We start from the raw sequence: 17,985 nt of genomic DNA, 5'->3' as shown, positions 1-17,985 counted from the left end.
CCTCGGCGTTCTCCAGACTTAAGTCCTTTGCATTTCTTTTTATGGGCCCTTCTTAAAAGTACCATCTACGTTACCGGGCCAAAATCTTTGGAAGTTTTGTCAGCGGCTTATTCACGAATATAATCAAATCGCTCCAGAGATGCTTTAATACTTTCGACAGAGGTTACAACAACTTTTTTTCTGTTGTATGGAGATCGGAGATGGGCATTTGCAACATTTGCTCAATTGGCTTGTAGTAATTTAAATTTTAATTACAAAATCTGCCTTCAAAAATATTTATAATACGCGCAAGTAGTTTGAGGATACAGTGAGAAGAAGGTTGGCATAAAGCAATATTACCCCCTCTAGGACTGCAGCGGGCTCCTATTGATCACAGAACATCGAAGGCAGCGTCTTCAACTTGCTCGAGAACACCAAGATTAGAGAGATTGTCAGTGGGACAACGTACTCTTTACGGATGATTCTCGATTTTGTTTTTTTAGTGATTATCGTCGTGGAAGAGTGTGTTGTCCTGGAGAGCGATACGCTCAGTGTAATATTGTCGGAAATGTGGTTTATAGGGGTGGATCTGTTGTGATATGATAAGTTATTGGTTGGGAAGGTCGCACGGAACTAATTGTGCTACAGAACGGTGCTTTGGCAACCCACCGATACATAATAGACATTTTAGAACCCCACGTAGTGCCATATACCCCATTCATCGGTGAGGAATTTTTATCGATGCACGATAATGTACGTCTACACGCAGCATGCGTAGTACAAAATTGCCTTGAAGATGTGCAAATTCAGACGTTGCCTTGACCGGCAAGAAGCCCTGATCTGAACCCTATTGAAAATTTATGGGACAACAAGTTGGAACCTTACGGGTTCCCTTCAGGGACTCAAATGAGCCCTCATTGAAGATCACGGAAATGTGGGATCACATTAATCAAGATACTATTCGAAACTTAATTTCAAAAGCACCGATGAGGTGTCGAGTAGTGATGAGAGCTAGAGGGGGCAATACAAGCTATTAAATATTCATTTGGTTGAACAAATTAACGAATAGAAATTATGTAATTGTTTTAATGCACCGCGCGTTCATTTAACTATGCCCCTTATTGATTCCGTCAAGTTAGATCTATTGAAAATCGTGGTCATACTAGCGTAAAATAATTACTCTAAAATCATGAAAAGGAAAATGCGTTAATTTTGCGGTGCAGTGTATAATATTTATTGTTGATTCGGATATTTTTTGTTGTCACAGTAAAGTGAAACAGGTAAAACCACTGAAAGTCGATAACTCTATTGGCGCACTTTTGGGACGGTGCCACCTTTGTTGCGTTGACAGCAGAGACTTGAAACTCGGGGGGTTACAAAGCACATTAAATTACCTTCAAAATGAGTTGTCATTCGACCCCCTTTTCCATTGCAGATTTTGGGGTTGAACGGCCTTTCGCTTAAGGGATTGCAGATAGCAGAATCCGAACTGGCCTAGAATGCTTCCTCCTCATCGAAAATAAGTTTTACCTGTTCCAGCGTTTTTTCAGAAATTCTATTAGATATTTAAAATTTCGCGCGTTTCGTTTCCAGACGTCCACCCCGTACAACGGACACACAAACTGCAAAGCATCAACGGGTGGTATGAACCAACGATGGACGTTGGTCACGGGAACGTTTAGGTTTAACGTTTTATCGGCTATATTATTCTCCTTACAAATTACGATCGTATTTATATTACGAACATACAGGAATGTAATAATTTCTATAAGGAATTTCCTTTAACTAGATTTGCATAACTAACTCTCCGTCAAGAAAACCGGTCTTCGTAAACTTATTATGAACTTCAGTTTCAACCTCAACGTTCCAGGACAGTTTAATGTTTTGCTTTCCCTTTACATAAAATCCTCTCGAAGTTGGAAGTCAACGTAGAAAAGTTTTGTTGACATGCGGAACTTTCTAATACGTTGAACAAACAAAAATCATTGCACCTCATAAAACTTTTTAAAAAAACTAGGTATCTAAGGCCTAGACTGGCTCTAGTCGAAGATCGATCAGCCCCCGTTTCCTTTTATTTGAGCTATAGTTAATATCATTAATTTTGTAAAGTAACAACTTTTCAAACTCCCTTTGTTGAGGACTGTTTTACTCAAGTTGAATGCCAATACACTTTCCGGATTTTGTTTAATGGTTTTGAGTTTCTACACGCCTCCATTGTATTATTACTTAATGATCCTCTTCCTTTAAGGGGATTGAATTGAGGGCTTAAAATCGACCGCTGGAGTAATATTTGAATAGAGGCACTTTTTCTATGCCGGTAAATTGCTATACTTTACAGTGTCCTAGAATAGGATTATTGGGCCATATTCATAAGGATATAAATAGCGATGTCAGCTTTTGTATAATAATCGATTAATTATCATGTTTTGGTTGCTACCCGATGCACCTTCCTTCCTCCAAACTATCCTTCACGCACGTGGTTTGATATTAGAGGTCGAGGTCCTAGAGATCCTTGATGGTCTATTTCGTATTTATTACGTCTGAATGTCTCACCCGATAGGTTCATAACGAAGAGAGATACTGAAATGCGATTTGTGGGCGATGTCGGAGGTTGGAACCATTTTTGACAGTAGCTGTGGTAATATTACGCGCACCCCATCGCCTTTGGCTGCCCTAACTTCAGAATCTTGAGTGGCGCCCCACATCGATACACATTGAAAATCATTTAAATTCATTATTTTCAATTAAACAATTTTAAAATTGATAAATTTATTTTCGAGAAATTTGCGAATGAGTAATTGAACGTTTTAAGATCAAACCAAACTCCTTTTCGACAGAAACAGGAAATATGAAGAAAAAAATGCAAAAAATAAAAATTAATGTATCAAACGTTCAAATACTCCTCCGTCATTTCCCAAACAAAGATATGATCATCCTTTGACCTGATCTCGGACCCTTCCAAAAGTTTCTCTCAAGATTCTACAGTTATTCGATTTTTCAGATCTTTAATATCCCGAGGAACCGTTTTGTAAACTACACGTTTAATGTGCCCCCAAAGGAAAAAATCAAGCGGCGTTGCATCAGGAGAAATTGCCGGCCGTTCTATCGATTTTTATAATTTTTTTTATTTCGCGCTTTGGATCTAGTGAAATTTCGATTTCAGGGGACGCTTTGTATTTTAGTCGGCTCAGCTGCAAAGTGCCCTAGCATTTCAATATCCGCGGCTTCATCAAACATCCTGTGATTACTTCGATTTACGCCCAGTACAGATCCAATTATTGTAAATTTTTCCAATAGTCAAATGACGTAAACATCCATTAATCGAATTACGAATTAACACAATTCCATCTCTTTCTTCTATGGAATAAAGTGTTGTTAATTAATTACCAATTTAGTAATAATAGTAAGTCATTTGTCAGTCATTAAACGGTAATTTTTAAACCTGACTCGGTTCTGGCAAGTTGGTTAAAGAGGTGGCTCTTTTTTGGAATTTTTTGAAAAAAACTTTATGAAGTTGAGATGACTGGAAGTGGAGGGATGTGCGTAGTACTAAAACTCTTGCTGTCAGAAATGTTTCCTCGTACAACCTTCGAGATCTACACCAACCATATTTCGATACGAGTTTTCGTTCTGAACTTATTGCGGTTGTAATTTTTTAAATGAACACACAGTATGTACACAACGATTCACATAAAAGTGATATTTCCCAGTCTTTTACTATCCTCCCCCATATGATTTAAAGCATAACGTAGTAATAATTTCAAAAAAGAATTCACTAGGAACCTCGTGCAATGGCCTTTCTGATGTATCATGCATGTAAATGTCTTCAAGGATGTTAGAATCTCAATTGAATGACATCAATTGTTCCGTATATTTCTCAATATTCTTCTCCTTTTCCCATGAGCATATCTGGCACATTTCCTACAATTACGAAATGGATCGTTAGTGTCTCCTTTGCGTGTAACATATGAATGGGAGAATTTAATTAAGACACGCTCGGATCCGAATTTATCAAAAATTATTCCATTTGCGGAAAAGGGGTTGGTTAACTTCTGTTTAACTTTCGAGGAAATTGGAGGGAAATTCATTTATTTAGCTGAACTTATTTCGCTGGGAAATGCGTTTTACGGGTAGTAAACAAAGTTGATGTTTCGAAGACAATTTTAACCATCAATTCAACTTTAAGCATTTCAAAAATACCTCCTGTCTTGTTATTTATGCGGCTTCTGGGTAATTAAAGATTCATACATACCGATATTTTTCCTGTAGAGCTTGATCTACAGTAAATGAACTTTAATTGCTTTACTAATGTCCTGATGGGAACTTTGCTAGACGAATTGTTGAGCCTGAAAACTTGCCCTGGTTGCTTGAACAACAATGGAAAAAGGCACTCGATACTATTTTAATAGGTTACAGTAGATAGTTGATAAGCTTTAAAATTCCCAATGCTAGAACGAAAAGGGCAGTATTTCAAAAAAAGCTGTTTCAGTAGACTGATTTTTGATGTGTCCGTCCGGCAGGGTACGGCGAGTTCCGGCAGGCCGTTTCGGTTTTATAAATTAATGAAGAATTCCACGATCTCGTGGGGTGGGAACGACCTTAATTTTCAGGAAAAAATATTACGATTTTATGAGAAAGTTAATTTATCATGGCAAAAGCAATAATACAAATTTGTTCAAATATTAATACTAATTCCAGGGTACTACCAAAGAGTATTACGGCTCGCATTCACTTTCCTCAACCGTAAAGAGTGGTCAAATATGTTGGGGCGATCAATTTACAGAAAACGGAGGTCCTGAATTCTTTACGCACCAGTCATGGAACATCTCTATTTGCAAATTATAATATTCAATGGAAGAGAGTACAAAGTTCTGGCAGTCTCTGCTCGAGTATTTGGCATTCCGTCATAATCAGATGTATTGAATAGCATTATTGAATGACGCGTGCTCCTGGAAACGAGAAATTCGAAATCCATAAAGTTCCAAATTGTTTGGAGACGTGTCTAGTCCGAGGAAACATTACTATCATGTATGTTAAAAATTCAACTAGATTTGACCGGAGTGATCCGGAAGCTGACCGTGCACCGTAGGTACGCGGATAGCCCCAGCAGTACCCGACCGGACAATTAGATAGCGATTTTTTTGTTAAAAATTAGCGTATATTACAAAGACATAACCTCAAAAAGCTTATATTTAAAGCTTGAGGGTGCTACGTGGCGATTTGTATTTATTTTGGAGTAATTTTTAGAGAACGCTTTCAGAAATTTTGTGAACATGGAAAAAAGAGGACATCGCTACTTGAAATAATACTTTCATTTGAAAGGTCTTAGTCGATCTAACATCAAAGCGGAGTTAGATCCTATTATGCGTGAATCTGTTCCCTCGTTAACAACTGTTAAATATTGGGTTTCAGAGTTTAAACGCGGTTGTACGAGCTGGTAAGAGGAACCCCAGAGTGATCGACCCAATGACACTCCAGATCTGACTACTCCGGATATTCTCGTGGAAATCCACGAAATCGTACTGGAAGACCGTCAGCTAAAATTTTGCGAGTTAGCAGGCATGATACGCATCTCGGAAAGTTCTGGACATCGCATTTTGGCCCGACAATTGGATATGAGAAAGCTGTGGGCAAGTTCAGCAAAAACAAAGCCGTGAAGATGTTTCAAGGGAGTGTTTGACACACTTTCGCAACAAGAAAGCCGAATTTTTGCGTCAATTCATAACCACATAGATGAAACGTAAACCCATCATTTCACACCGACGAAAGAGCAGTCAAAACAATGGACTTAAAGGGGGGAATTGGCTCCAATGGAGATGAAAACCGTTCCTGCGGGAAAGATAATGCCGTCGGTTTTTTGCGATGCACGTGGTATATTTGTTATTGATTATCTCCCTAAAGAAAAAACAATAAACAGAAAATATCATACAATTTCATTGTAACGTTTGAGTGATGAAATTAGTAGAAAACGACCGCATTTGGCGGATAAGAACGTCTTGCATCGTCAAAACAATGCACCAGTCCACACTTCCGTCATCGCAATGGCAAAAATCAATTTAACTTGGTTTCGATCCTTTTCCGCACCCACGCTATTCGTCAGATTTAGCCCTCTCAGATTACTTTCTATTCCTGAACTTGAAAAAATGGCTCGGGGAAAGAGATTTAGTAATAATGTAGAGGTATAGGCCGAGGTTGATGCTTATTTTGAAACATTCGAAGTTTCTTGCTATAAATAGGGCATGGAAGCCAAAGAACATTGCTAGGAAAAGTATCAGTCTCGAAAGAGACCATGTTGAGAATTTTTCAATTTTCTTTTCACGTGGTAGGCCGGGTACTTCTGGGACTATCCCCGTACTATGACTTAGCAGACAGATGGTGCATGCCTAACCCGACAAATACCTTAACCTTTGTTCGGTCATTATCATCATCTAACCTTGAAAATGGTATCTTTGTAAAGTTCTTCACAAAGGCACATCATATAATGAAAGTCAAAATAGAGAAATGATTAAAAAAAACTTATTTGAAAATTAGAGTTTTACCCAACATCAAATATAACAATTGTTTAAAATCTGTAAGATCCTTTGTATTTTCAGGACCTTTCTTCTCAACTGCAAAAAGTAGAGACCAGAACGCAAGGTTGGGCGCCGTGGTCTCAATGGTCAGCTTGTTCCAGGTTAGTGTCCACGTTAATATGTCGCAAATTATGCCCACCCACAAAAAGAAAATTAATTAATTTCCACGAAATATATTTCACGGCATAATTTCTCATAAAATCATATTGAAATCAGAACTTTAAGGGATAAGACGTCTTATAACAATTTTTTAATTGGTCATTTTTAGCATTAAAAATTTGCATGTTTTAGGTCATGTGACGGTGGAATTTCACATCAACTAAGGACATGCAAAGGTGGGCCTTGCAGAGGAAGTCACGTGCGGTATCAGATATGCAATATGCAGGTGTGTACCCACTCATATATTACTGAAACTTCAATGGTACGGAGACTTGAGCAAGCCGATATGTTAATTTTAATTATTACTTTAAGACAGGATTGATTAATTACCGTCGTATAGTATCGGCAAACCCGAAAAGGATGTCAATGGTTTGTATTACAATCACCCTCTGATTTTGAAACAATGGCACCAGATATATATGAATTAATTAATTAATGATAGAGGGAATAGGTATCATGAAACAAGGTTGCTAATGCACGCAATAGATTGCACGAATATACCACAGATTAGGCCTCAATCAGTGTCAGTGAAAGCATATGATTTTAATTATCTCGAAATAAGCGAATTTACATTTACAGTAATACATTTATGTATATATCTCGACCCTCATCAAAGTACGAAATTGATAAAATCACCATAACTACCAGTATCTTTTATTAAGTACTGTTTTTAAATTTACCATCATGGAGTTTCCGCCCTACTGAAGAACAGCGAGTTGAACAACTATCACGTTCAAACCGCATGTACTGACGCACTTCCAAGTTTGAATCCTGGAGGAGTGTGGGAAATTCATTTTCCAAAATGTTCCGGTACATTTCACCATTCACGTGACCTTCAATTATGCGGAGGCTGATAAGTTCACTGCCAGTGATTTCGCACCAACGGAAAAAAATGGGATTTCGTTCTATCTGTTCACATGCCAACTCACAGAACTCTAAGCGATTTTACGAATGTGCCTCATCGAACTCTTGAAGTAAAGAAATATGATGAAGGACGGAACTTGTGCATGTTCAGCATTCTCCACTCACACTCGTATAAGAAAATCTTGATAATCCCGATATTTCCCTTGTGCTCCCTTGGTAATTAAAAGCCACAGCACCTAGGACTGCGATTTGATTGTTTTCACCGCAGACAGTGGCTGGATGAATTCTCCTGATTTATAGCCATTTCATTAATAAATTTTGTAATTACCCAAGAGAAAGAAGTCCAGAATCGTGGTCTTTCAGGAAAACCCTGAGCGTAGAAGTTAACAGCATTATTTAAATGCCTACCGGCTGCTCCATACACCAAAGTCGATTTTCTCCTTTTGGGCCAAACACTTCATCGTGAAGCAGTATTGGCAGAAAAATGTTTAAAACCAGATGTTTTGTATATTTACGTTATTGTCTATTTGCCACGTTTTATTACCGTAGAATTCCTTTTGGCCCACAGAAATGTTTTAAATGTGAAAATTTGCAATTTAAGGTACGAATTCAATTTTGTTGATTCTAGTGTTCACCGGCATGAATTAAAAAAAAAATCCCGCAAATTTTCATTATTTTTCACTGTATTATTTCAATCTGTGAGAAAAATGGGAGTTGTCATTTTAAATTAGAAAGTTAACCCCCACATTGCCCAAGCGGGAGGTGTAGGTGGAATCGACTTACGCACCAATACATTTTCCCGTCAGAGCGATTAAAGCTTGATACCAGACATTTCTTTACGGGATGCCTGGTGTTCGAGATATTTCGATATTCCAGGTTAAATTATGGGTTGGAAAACCGATTACACGCCGTATATTGCAAATTAAATTCGGAAAATAATCTATATGATGGTCACAGTCAAGGCCGAACGGCCATTTAGCCTTTTTCGTTTATGCTTCTCTAACTTATATTTACCATCAAGCTTCATCTGACGGATAAATGTAAGTTAGAGAGGAACATTTAATAACCCGATTTCAAGCTCTAGGGATGATATTACATCGTTTTATCCACTATCAAGGGCAAAACACTAAACATTTATAGAGAAAATATTTTTCGGAGAGGGAAAATATATAATGTAATTCCCGGGATCATCCCCCGGTAATCGCCGTTCGCCGATAAAGGATATGGCCAGATATGTAACAGACGCATCTCCTGTCGGATTGTATTGGCACTAAAGAAAATGTATAAATCCAAAGTCAACCAAGTGGTGTCGACATTGACACACGATATTATCATCCCTTTTCTTAAATAAGCAAAAGTTTAGGGACGTTCTTTTTATCTAGCACCAAACGAACGTAGACAAGTTGATTATACTTGATAAGCTCATATATTAGTGTCGATCGTCAAGACAGGACAGACGCCTATAAGGACTTTTTGCAAGTCCTAATCATGCTCATTTCAGTGATCAAATGAAGCTGAACGAATCTTTTCCGCTTGTGCATGTTCCACCCGTGATGTGAATTATTCAGCGTTTATGACGTTTATATCTTTTATAAACCTGCTATTTTTTTTAAATTGCTTAAACGCATATAATTTAACTTTAAAAGAGTCCTTTAATGCATTATTTTCGACGTTCAAATTTTTCACCCCGACCCAGTTACCCCTACTAACGTTTTATGTTAAAATAGAATGGTGCCCATTGTAGTACATCAAATGGAAGGTAATTAGATGAGGGATACAACGGTATACTCAAAAGTAAAATCGGCTCTGCGGTATCGCTAAGAAATGAAATTATTAGAAACAAAACGGTGACTCACAATTGCGTCAAGCAAAACTGAAATTCCTATAGCAAATTCTGAAATTGCTCTCCAGTAACAATTTGGTAATAGTTCAGCTCTTCTTCGAACCCTTTTATGTATTCACCCAGTGTTGCTTCTATTCTTAATGCTAATTCTGTTTGAAGTCTACGACGTAAATCTTCTAAAAATAGTGATCTATTTCACAACCGGAACCTGTTAAGCGACCTCAAAAGGAAAATCGGAAGGCGTCAGATCTGGAGATCGTGGCGGCCATTCCGTTGCGCCTTTTTTGTCTGTTCATCCTCTAGGAAAAATCTCACCAAGGTGCTCTCTCGCATCCCTAGCGTAATGTGGTGGTGCATCATCTCGTTAGAACCAACTATTATTGGTTCCTTGTTCCCCGATTGCTGCACGCAAAATAGCGGCGATTGATGGAACTATTTCGTTTTGCAATTAGTGTGAGTACGGTACGTTGTTGAAGTGTCCCTTTTGTGAAAAATTAACTAATCAACTAGTGGCCGATTACACCCATCCATGCATTGAGTTGTTGCAGTTGTTGTGCCAGCAGAGTCTGCATCCAATGAGGACTGTCTGCAAACCAATAGCGAGAGTTGTGTCGATAAATAGATCCGTTTAAGCAAAACGTTGCTTTACCCAAAAATAAAATTCTAGGAAGAAACCTGTTATCCTGAACGCCTTTTTCTTGCTTCAATTGACAAAATTCCATTTTGCGACCAAAATCTTCAAGCGTTAACACTTTGGTAAGGAAAATTTTGTATGGATGGAACTGTTCTCATTGTGGAAGATTGCTTTCTGATCTTGCGGATACATCAAATTAATCAGCAAGATCGCTGGTAGACTGTATGGGGTTTTCATCGATAGATAAAAGAATGTCTAGTGCTTTGTCGCCACTACTCGCTGTTTTGTGCTGGCGGTATTTTAATCGATAGTGGACAGGAGAGTCTAACAGCAGGTCATAAGTATTATCTGTCCAAGTTTAGAGTTTTTTGTGATTTTCTTAGAATAATTCCAAATTAATACATTTGAGTGTGCTGGATCCTGGCAGCTCTCCGTTAGCGTTCTGTTTGTTTCGGTTGGTCTCTTTGCCATGTCCCAAGCAGTGCCAGAAACCGGCTCTGGTCCTATAAATTCTGCCCCGGCTGTTTCCTTTGTAACAATCCAGATATCCATTGTGCAGGGTCAGCCCAATACTTTCCATAATATATTCCAGATTTTAACGTCCATGGTGTGAATTTGGCAGTGTTAAGTGTCTTGAGCGCTGCCTGATTTGGAGAGTCGCCCTATGCATGAGCTTCAGCCCTCTCTGAAGCCGGATTCGTGAAATCTCGACTGGATTTCGATAGATATTTTATCAAATTTAATTGCCTTGGAACACATTTCGAAATCTTTGCAAATAATTAAGATCTGCCTTTAAAAAGACAATTAAACTTGACAAAATGGCAACCGAAGTCGAAGAGAGATTTTTAGACTTTGGGCTCTAGTCTGGATTTTGCTAAACAAGAAGTGGTCTGCAACCGGTTCCATTCTTTCTTGTGAAAACGATTATTTTATTTTTATCATTAGAAGTTGCAGGTCCAATGGGACTATTTCGCTTTATTGATAGTTCAATCTATGTCTGTGTTCCGGTGCAGTGTTTTGTCTAAAGGTGTCGTCAGTCCCATTTGACCTCCTCCTTTCCCTGAGTGAAAGTTTATCATACAGGGTGCCACATCGAAAAGTTTCCACCGGATTTTTTTCTTCCTTGCAAAAGAATTAATGAAAATACACTCGAATACGTAAACTTTAGCTTTCAGGGGGACATATTTTTTACACATTTGCACCTCTTCTGCCCTGACTCTTACGAAGAGATTGCTGTCATCCTTAAAATTTTTAATGGAAAGGGGGGGAGGCGAGTGATATCTTATTTTAAAGCGAATTAAATTTCCTTTGTTACGGAAGCTTTCTCGTTGAAATCCATCGAGTAATTCGTGGGAAATATAGAAATGAAATGTAAAAGTAACAAAATTTCTTGCTGCTTGTGTCAATGAGAACAATTTTGAAAATGTTCATCTCCAACCTCCATGCAATTATAAGGGCACTGTTCGAAATTTTCGCGAAGGTTATGAAGTATTTCGGGAATTCCCTGTTTGCACTCGCACCCTAATCGTTGCTTCGAGTCTTCTAAAAAATTGCATAAATTTTAGATTCCAAATGCTCCTACAAGGAAAAGTCCAATGGTGCCAAAACCGGAAATCTTGCGGGCCATTCAATATGACTTCTTCTCCCAACCCATTTGCCTTTGCGAAAAGCAAACAGAAGTGAAATTTCTAAATATTATTATTAATGCACTTCTTTGCGTTTTATTTATCGACCAAATAATACAAGAACGGTCACATAACAAAAAGAATTCAATCTTCTTTAACACAAGATATCGCTCCCCCCTCTTGCATTTAACATCTTAAAGGTAACAGCCACCTTTTCGTAAGGGTTGAAGCAGAGAGGGTGCGAATATGTCAAAAATGTGTTCTGCTGAAAATTAAGTATTTTCATTTATGCGGTTAGAAGAAAAAAAACTAGTGGAAATTTTTCAGCGCGCCGCCCTGTATATGAGTTTCACTGATAGTCAGGTAACTTGGTTTCCGGAAAAAAGTCGATGTTGCAACGGTAACGTCTGTTAAAATGTCAGAAAACATTTACTGTATAGAAAAAAATTAAAACGACTACGTAAAATTACAAAAAAAATAATATTGGACATTGCAGTGGCCATATTTTATTTAAAAAGCATTTTGTTCATGAGAGTACTATTGTTATGTGTATATGTTTATTTTCGATGAGATTTTGGTTTTTGCGAGTGAGGTATAAAAAAATTTTAAAAAATACTTATGTCAAAATTTAGACAATTTGATAGTAAATTTAGTTTATTATTTGATTTTACTCGCTTTCGGGGTGGAGGTCTGGCCCCGTGGCGTTCATTAGTCGGTAGACCTTAAGAGAAAATTATTGAGGCCTGTAAGTCCGGTAAATCGCGCATGCGAATAACATATGCTTTTGGGGTGGGGAAAGACATTGTTTTAAAAACGTTTTTAAACCGATCAAGTTCGGTAGCGCGTAGCCGATTTGAACGGTGGTCGAAGGCTATGGAAACCTCCAAAAAACTGATCGATCCATTAAGCGCACCAGTTTAACAAACCCGAGTCTGTCTGCAAACCGCATTTTGGCATCAATGAACAATTTAAACGGGTCGTGCAGAACTATAAAACGACCCTAATTTTATCCTCAGGAGTGTTTTTCGTTATGCTATAGACGATACGTTAAAGAATAATACTTTATCGCAGGTGTCCCGTACCTTCCGCACAGGTCATCAAAATTATCCATATGGGGCGTGAAAAACATGCACGAATGTTAAATATCTATTCGTATTATTATCGCACACAATTCAAGCGTATGTTTGCCTTTATTGTTATTCTGCAAACTGTTGTGAAGTAAGAAAAAAATCCTTAAAGCGCAACTCTAAAAAGTGGCGAATAAAATCTCTATTACATGGGTATGCATAAATATTCGTAATTTTCCGCATGAAACTCTGGGGTGCGTCAAAACCAAAATGATATCTGAATATTTTATCTGAATTTGATGTTTTTCTGTAAATTTTAATACTGAAATTTGCGGCTACGTAAATAAATTTTAGACCGATCCTATACGGGCTAATGACCGAGTTTATAAATTCAGGGCGAACTTGACTTTAAACGAATGACATTGCAGTTGTTGGTAAATGTTGTTTTGTTACACAAACTCATTACCGCAGAAACAGATTTAATAAACCTGCGGGATGGCGAGCCCAAATCGATTGTGCATACTATAATTCTAGTATGCAATTATTTTTTCAAGCATAAATCAGTGTCATTTCATCATGCCCCTGTAAGGATTTCCCTACGTCATTTTATACCAATCGTCGCAAGTTCAATACGGGGTGTATTTTAAACGGCGTTTAAGCTCTTCCAGTACGTCAATCAAATTTCTTATGTGAGCTCCACAAAAATTATTTTTCTCCCATTGACAGAAAGCGTGATTGACAGGCATTACTTTAATTCCTATGCAGTAAAGCGTCCCCTTTGCTGCCTGGGAATTAAAAGTAAACTTCACGTTACGATAGAGTTATAAAAGAAAATTCCTTGTCTCCCAATATGCGCTTCTGCAAGAAAGGGGCTTATGTGGTATTTTTCGCGTTACTGCACCACGCAATCTGATTATTTTTAGTATTTAACCACACCCATTACAACCCCGGCGAACAATAACTGTCGTTCACGCGTTTTTCCCTTTTTTTTTTTTTTAACGTCGGCGGTCATTGTAGCGACCCCCGAGGGGGATGGGAAGGGGCTTACTTGTAAGCTAAATGGGTCTCGAACTTTGGCATGCGATGAAGGAACTGCGAGAACGGTTGCCAAAAAATGTGAAGGTAAGGAGGTGCAAAAGGTGAAGACGGGAAAAGGGAACGACCTAAAAATAAAGCAGGAACGCCGCATTTCGCCTAGTTTTTTAACTGTTTGATTAAAAAATAAATAAAAAAATTGTAAACTAATTTTTATTTCGCCTTCACTTTTTTTTGCATAAAAAAAAATTATATAATGTTTATTAAAAGTTAAAAGAAACACTACAGATTCGGGTTTTGAACCACAGATGCGTGGGTCATTTTGAAACAATTAATTAAAATCTTTGAAAGTTGTTAAAAGAAAAACAAACAATTAACCTCAAACGCGTAAAACACGTTTCAGTTATTAAAATTTGGACTTTCACTTATGAATATCGATCAGTTTTGGTTTGTTTAGATAGAGATATAGATGCATGAGAGAATTTCACAAATAAGAATTATTTTTTGCCTTTCCTGGAAAATTGATCTTTTAAAAAAAAATGTATTAAAGTCTTCAATTTCATAGTAAACTCTGATAAGTCTAAAAGAAATCTCGCAAAACGGCTAATTAACGATAAAAATTTTAACGAAACCGATATAAGCACTTTTTACTTGATAAAAAAACTAATTTTTTATGTATAACACATTTATATATTGTGGTATCCTTAAGGCTGTGCTACATATTTAAGAAAAACCTTGTATATTTGTTGATTGAAATCCGGAACTTGATTCGTTAGAGATTGATTGAACTTCAAGCTCTAATGAATATAATTCCCAATTTCTATGGAGATAATAATTTTCTTCATTTCTGGAAGACATAATGGGGAAAATGTGGTAACGACGCCAAACGAGTCCTTGATGTGTGTAATTGAATGCGGAAATTGAAAAGAAATTGGGCGTTGGTAACAAGGTTGTCTGTCCAAAAATGAGAACGCCCAGATTTTATCGCATGGTAATTGCTCGTAATAATTTAATAAACTTATTTTTGTTATGTTTGCCCTGAGCCTGAACAGACTTCGTGACTAACGAAACTGATTGATCGACGTGACAAATTGGGACACGCGTGAATCTTTAGGAATAAAGTGCTGAGATTCAAATATTTAAATTAGATTGGAGATTAATTTATCCATGGAATGGAGCAGTTACGTCATAGTTTATTTTCTATTCACATAAACTCCTTCCTCATCCATTTGCTAGATCTAAAGCACGTATTTATTATATTAGTTAAAAAAAGTTCACTCCTGCACATGATCCTATAGGAAATTAGAGTGGAATAATATCATTGTTGTTTGGCCATTTAGAAACTTGACCAATGAAAAATGTACGTAATGAATTGCCCTGAAGTTTTACTTATTCCCTCTATAATTGTCGCAATACAAACTCGCTAAGCCTTTTATCCGCATCAAAACTTTAACCATACGCTCTATTGATCTTCTCCATTATGAAGTTTACTCCGGGCCGGTTCTTCAGGATCCTGCTAAGCAGCATGTGGAGTAGCTTACGGTGAAAGATAACCGTCGGGCAAAGTGCCTCTGCCAATTGTGAAGGTGTTTCGTATAGTTCTCCTTATTTCAATTGGTGATTAAGTTTGAAACAAATTTTGATATTATGTTGATAAAATTCAAAGTAACGGGACAAGTGTATTAAAAAACGAGCAGTCAAAGAAAAAATAGTAAAATGGCAGTCTTGTCGGCAATTTGTTGGTACTAAAGTAGCGGACCATCTTGCGTGGATCACCCTGTGCAGTAACTAAATTTAATATGCGAGCACTGAATAATTTTTTTTCCTCTGGAGATCAATTGGAATGTTATTTTGGTACCTGCACAATGACTCGGGGAATGATACAAAAAATTGTTTGGGTTAATTTCAATGAGTCATCATACTATTAATAGCTATAATAGCTCGCAAAACAAATATCGGTTTTGATATGTGACAACTTGTAATTTTCCATAATACCGATGGAAAATCTTACAGAAAAATTGCTGAATTATGGTATATAAGTAAGAGTACAACGGCAGATGTCGTTGGGTGATTTAAACAGGAGGATCGTTCCGAGTCTATATCCCAAAAGGGGCAATCAAAAAAATTGGATTGGGGTGATAAAAGAACCATCCGTCGAAAAATAAAAAATAATGCAGCATTCAGCGCACCAAAATTAGCCGACGAACTCTTCAGAAAAACCGGGGAACAACGGCATCCTCAAACGATATACCGAGCATTAAATGAAAATGGATACAATAGAAGAGTTGCTATGAAAAAACCATTTGTTAGCGAAGTTAACCGAAGATAAAGATTAAATTGGGAAAAAAACTTTTTTTTTTTTTTTTTTACTTAGTGGAACGATATTATTTTCAATGATGAACATTTTTGGGCCCTATAGTCGAAGAATGGTGCGGCCGTAAAAGGATGAAGAATTTCAGATCAAGAATATTACACCTTCTCACTAACAGCCAGACTATATGAAAAATTCCATTCCATTGTTCGACAAGCATTCACAATTATATTCTTTAATCGTCTTTCAATGTTCACTGGCGTAAAATATACTAAAGTTTTTAAATGCCCCCATTAAAAAAAAATTGAACTATTTAGGTTAGGTGCCCGAGGAGACCAGGATTGAGGACTAAGTTAATAAGAGACATAAACGATTAGGTTAAGTTAATGAATAAAATCTAAAAACGTCATTAAAAAAATTTTGACGTAAAATATTGAGAGCGGCCGCAAAAAAATTAACGCCCTGTAGAGTATTTCGAAATGATTGCTACTCCAGTCTGTTCGTAATGCTGAAACGACTGTTACTACCAACTATAAGATAATTATCTTTACAAAAATTGGAAAATTAATGAAAATCGAAAAAAAACAAATGAAACTTCAACACTGAAAAGCAATATGGAAGCAATGTAGAACATGCCTTTACATGAACTTTTTACGTTAAAATGAGCTGGCGATTCACCCATTTCATTTTGAAGAAACACCCCGTAGATAACAATGTTTATTCCACAAAATATTAACTAAATAAAAAAAATGCTTGAACTACTATTAAGAAGGCGTGTAGTGTCCAAATATTAAGGTAACTAAGATTTTTTACCTATTTGCGTTTTAATTTTGTTAATTACTAACAATTGTATTTATTTGAATAAAAATTAAGCTATATGTTAATCGAACACATATTTTAATAAAATATATTATCTCATATGATTTTAATTGCGATTTGAATAGCATTACGATGGTTTTGAAATGAAATATTGCGGTGTCCGAATATTAAAAGTTACTGACTATATTAAAAAAAGTCCTATTTTCCGTGTCGCAACTTATTTGCATGTATATGTGGGAAAACGCGTGTAAAAAAACGGTTATACCCTCTTGCTTTGGAAATGATAGCCAGTGCTAATTAAAGCGAAAAAAAGGTCACGCTGCCAAAAACCGGTTAGATTCTCAGTCCAGATATTTCACTTTTTTAGCACCAGAAGGTGTAGGCATGTGGGTCAATGGGTCAGTGGGTCAACGCAGTTTAGACAAAGTACTAAAACGTCGTTCATATATCTCTCCTCGTCTCGGGGTCGCAACCGGTATGACTCAAAGAAAGACAAAATCATGATATCAGGGCTGTTCACTCGGACGGTTCCTTCGTTTGTTTCAACATAACCACAAAAGAATCGGCTTTGATTTTAGTTAGGCGATAGTTGTGTCATTTATAATTCATATGCGAAATAGCTGGAAGCTATGGTTAAGGGTGATATAGGTACCATCAACCATGTTGACGATTTGGAAATATTGCACGTGTGATATAATCATAGGATGACTCAGTTAGTAAGATACCCCCTTGTTCTTTCAAGTAAGGCTTCCCAACACGAAAAGTAGAGTGGTGCGCAAGATATGTACAGGGCGACCTATTTGTTTTGGGGTCAGTCTGTCGAAAATGTACTTATTATGCGATTTAGCCCGGATTTTTTAAAATTGTAGATCTTGATAAACTGCTCATTTTCATCAAGAATTGTCTGGTTGACATAAAATTCAAGGCCTACCGTGACAGTTTCTAGGAATTTTACTAAATTATATTAGGGACTTTTTAGGACAAATTCGTGAACGCTACTGGATTGACCACCCCTCCAAACTGGCATCTACACGATTTTAATGAAAAATTTTAAGTAATAACGATTTCGTAAAATAA

General features: G+C 37.0%; 1 protein-coding gene across 2 annotated transcripts in view; it reads left to right on the top strand.

The window, feature by feature from the left end:
- nolo (no long nerve cord) overlaps window positions 1-17,985 on the top strand; it is a 252,886-nt gene that overhangs the window by 137,978 nt on the left and 96,923 nt on the right. For both annotated transcript variants that reach the window (XM_066283257.1, XM_066283256.1), the window contains exons 4-5: window positions 6,573-6,652; window positions 6,843-6,936. In XM_066283257.1, the coding sequence (XP_066139354.1) occupies window positions 6,573-6,652; window positions 6,843-6,936 (174 nt within the window). The remainder of the gene's footprint in view (window positions 1-6,572; window positions 6,653-6,842; window positions 6,937-17,985) is intronic.

The sequence above is a fragment of the Euwallacea fornicatus genome, chromosome 6, assembly GCF_040115645.1.
Source record: "Euwallacea fornicatus isolate EFF26 chromosome 6, ASM4011564v1, whole genome shotgun sequence".
In the NCBI taxonomy this organism is placed as follows: domain Eukaryota; kingdom Metazoa; phylum Arthropoda; class Insecta; order Coleoptera; family Curculionidae; genus Euwallacea; species Euwallacea fornicatus.
The sequence above is the reverse complement of the archived record's forward strand: the minus strand, read 5'-3'. Positions and strand labels throughout refer to the sequence as shown.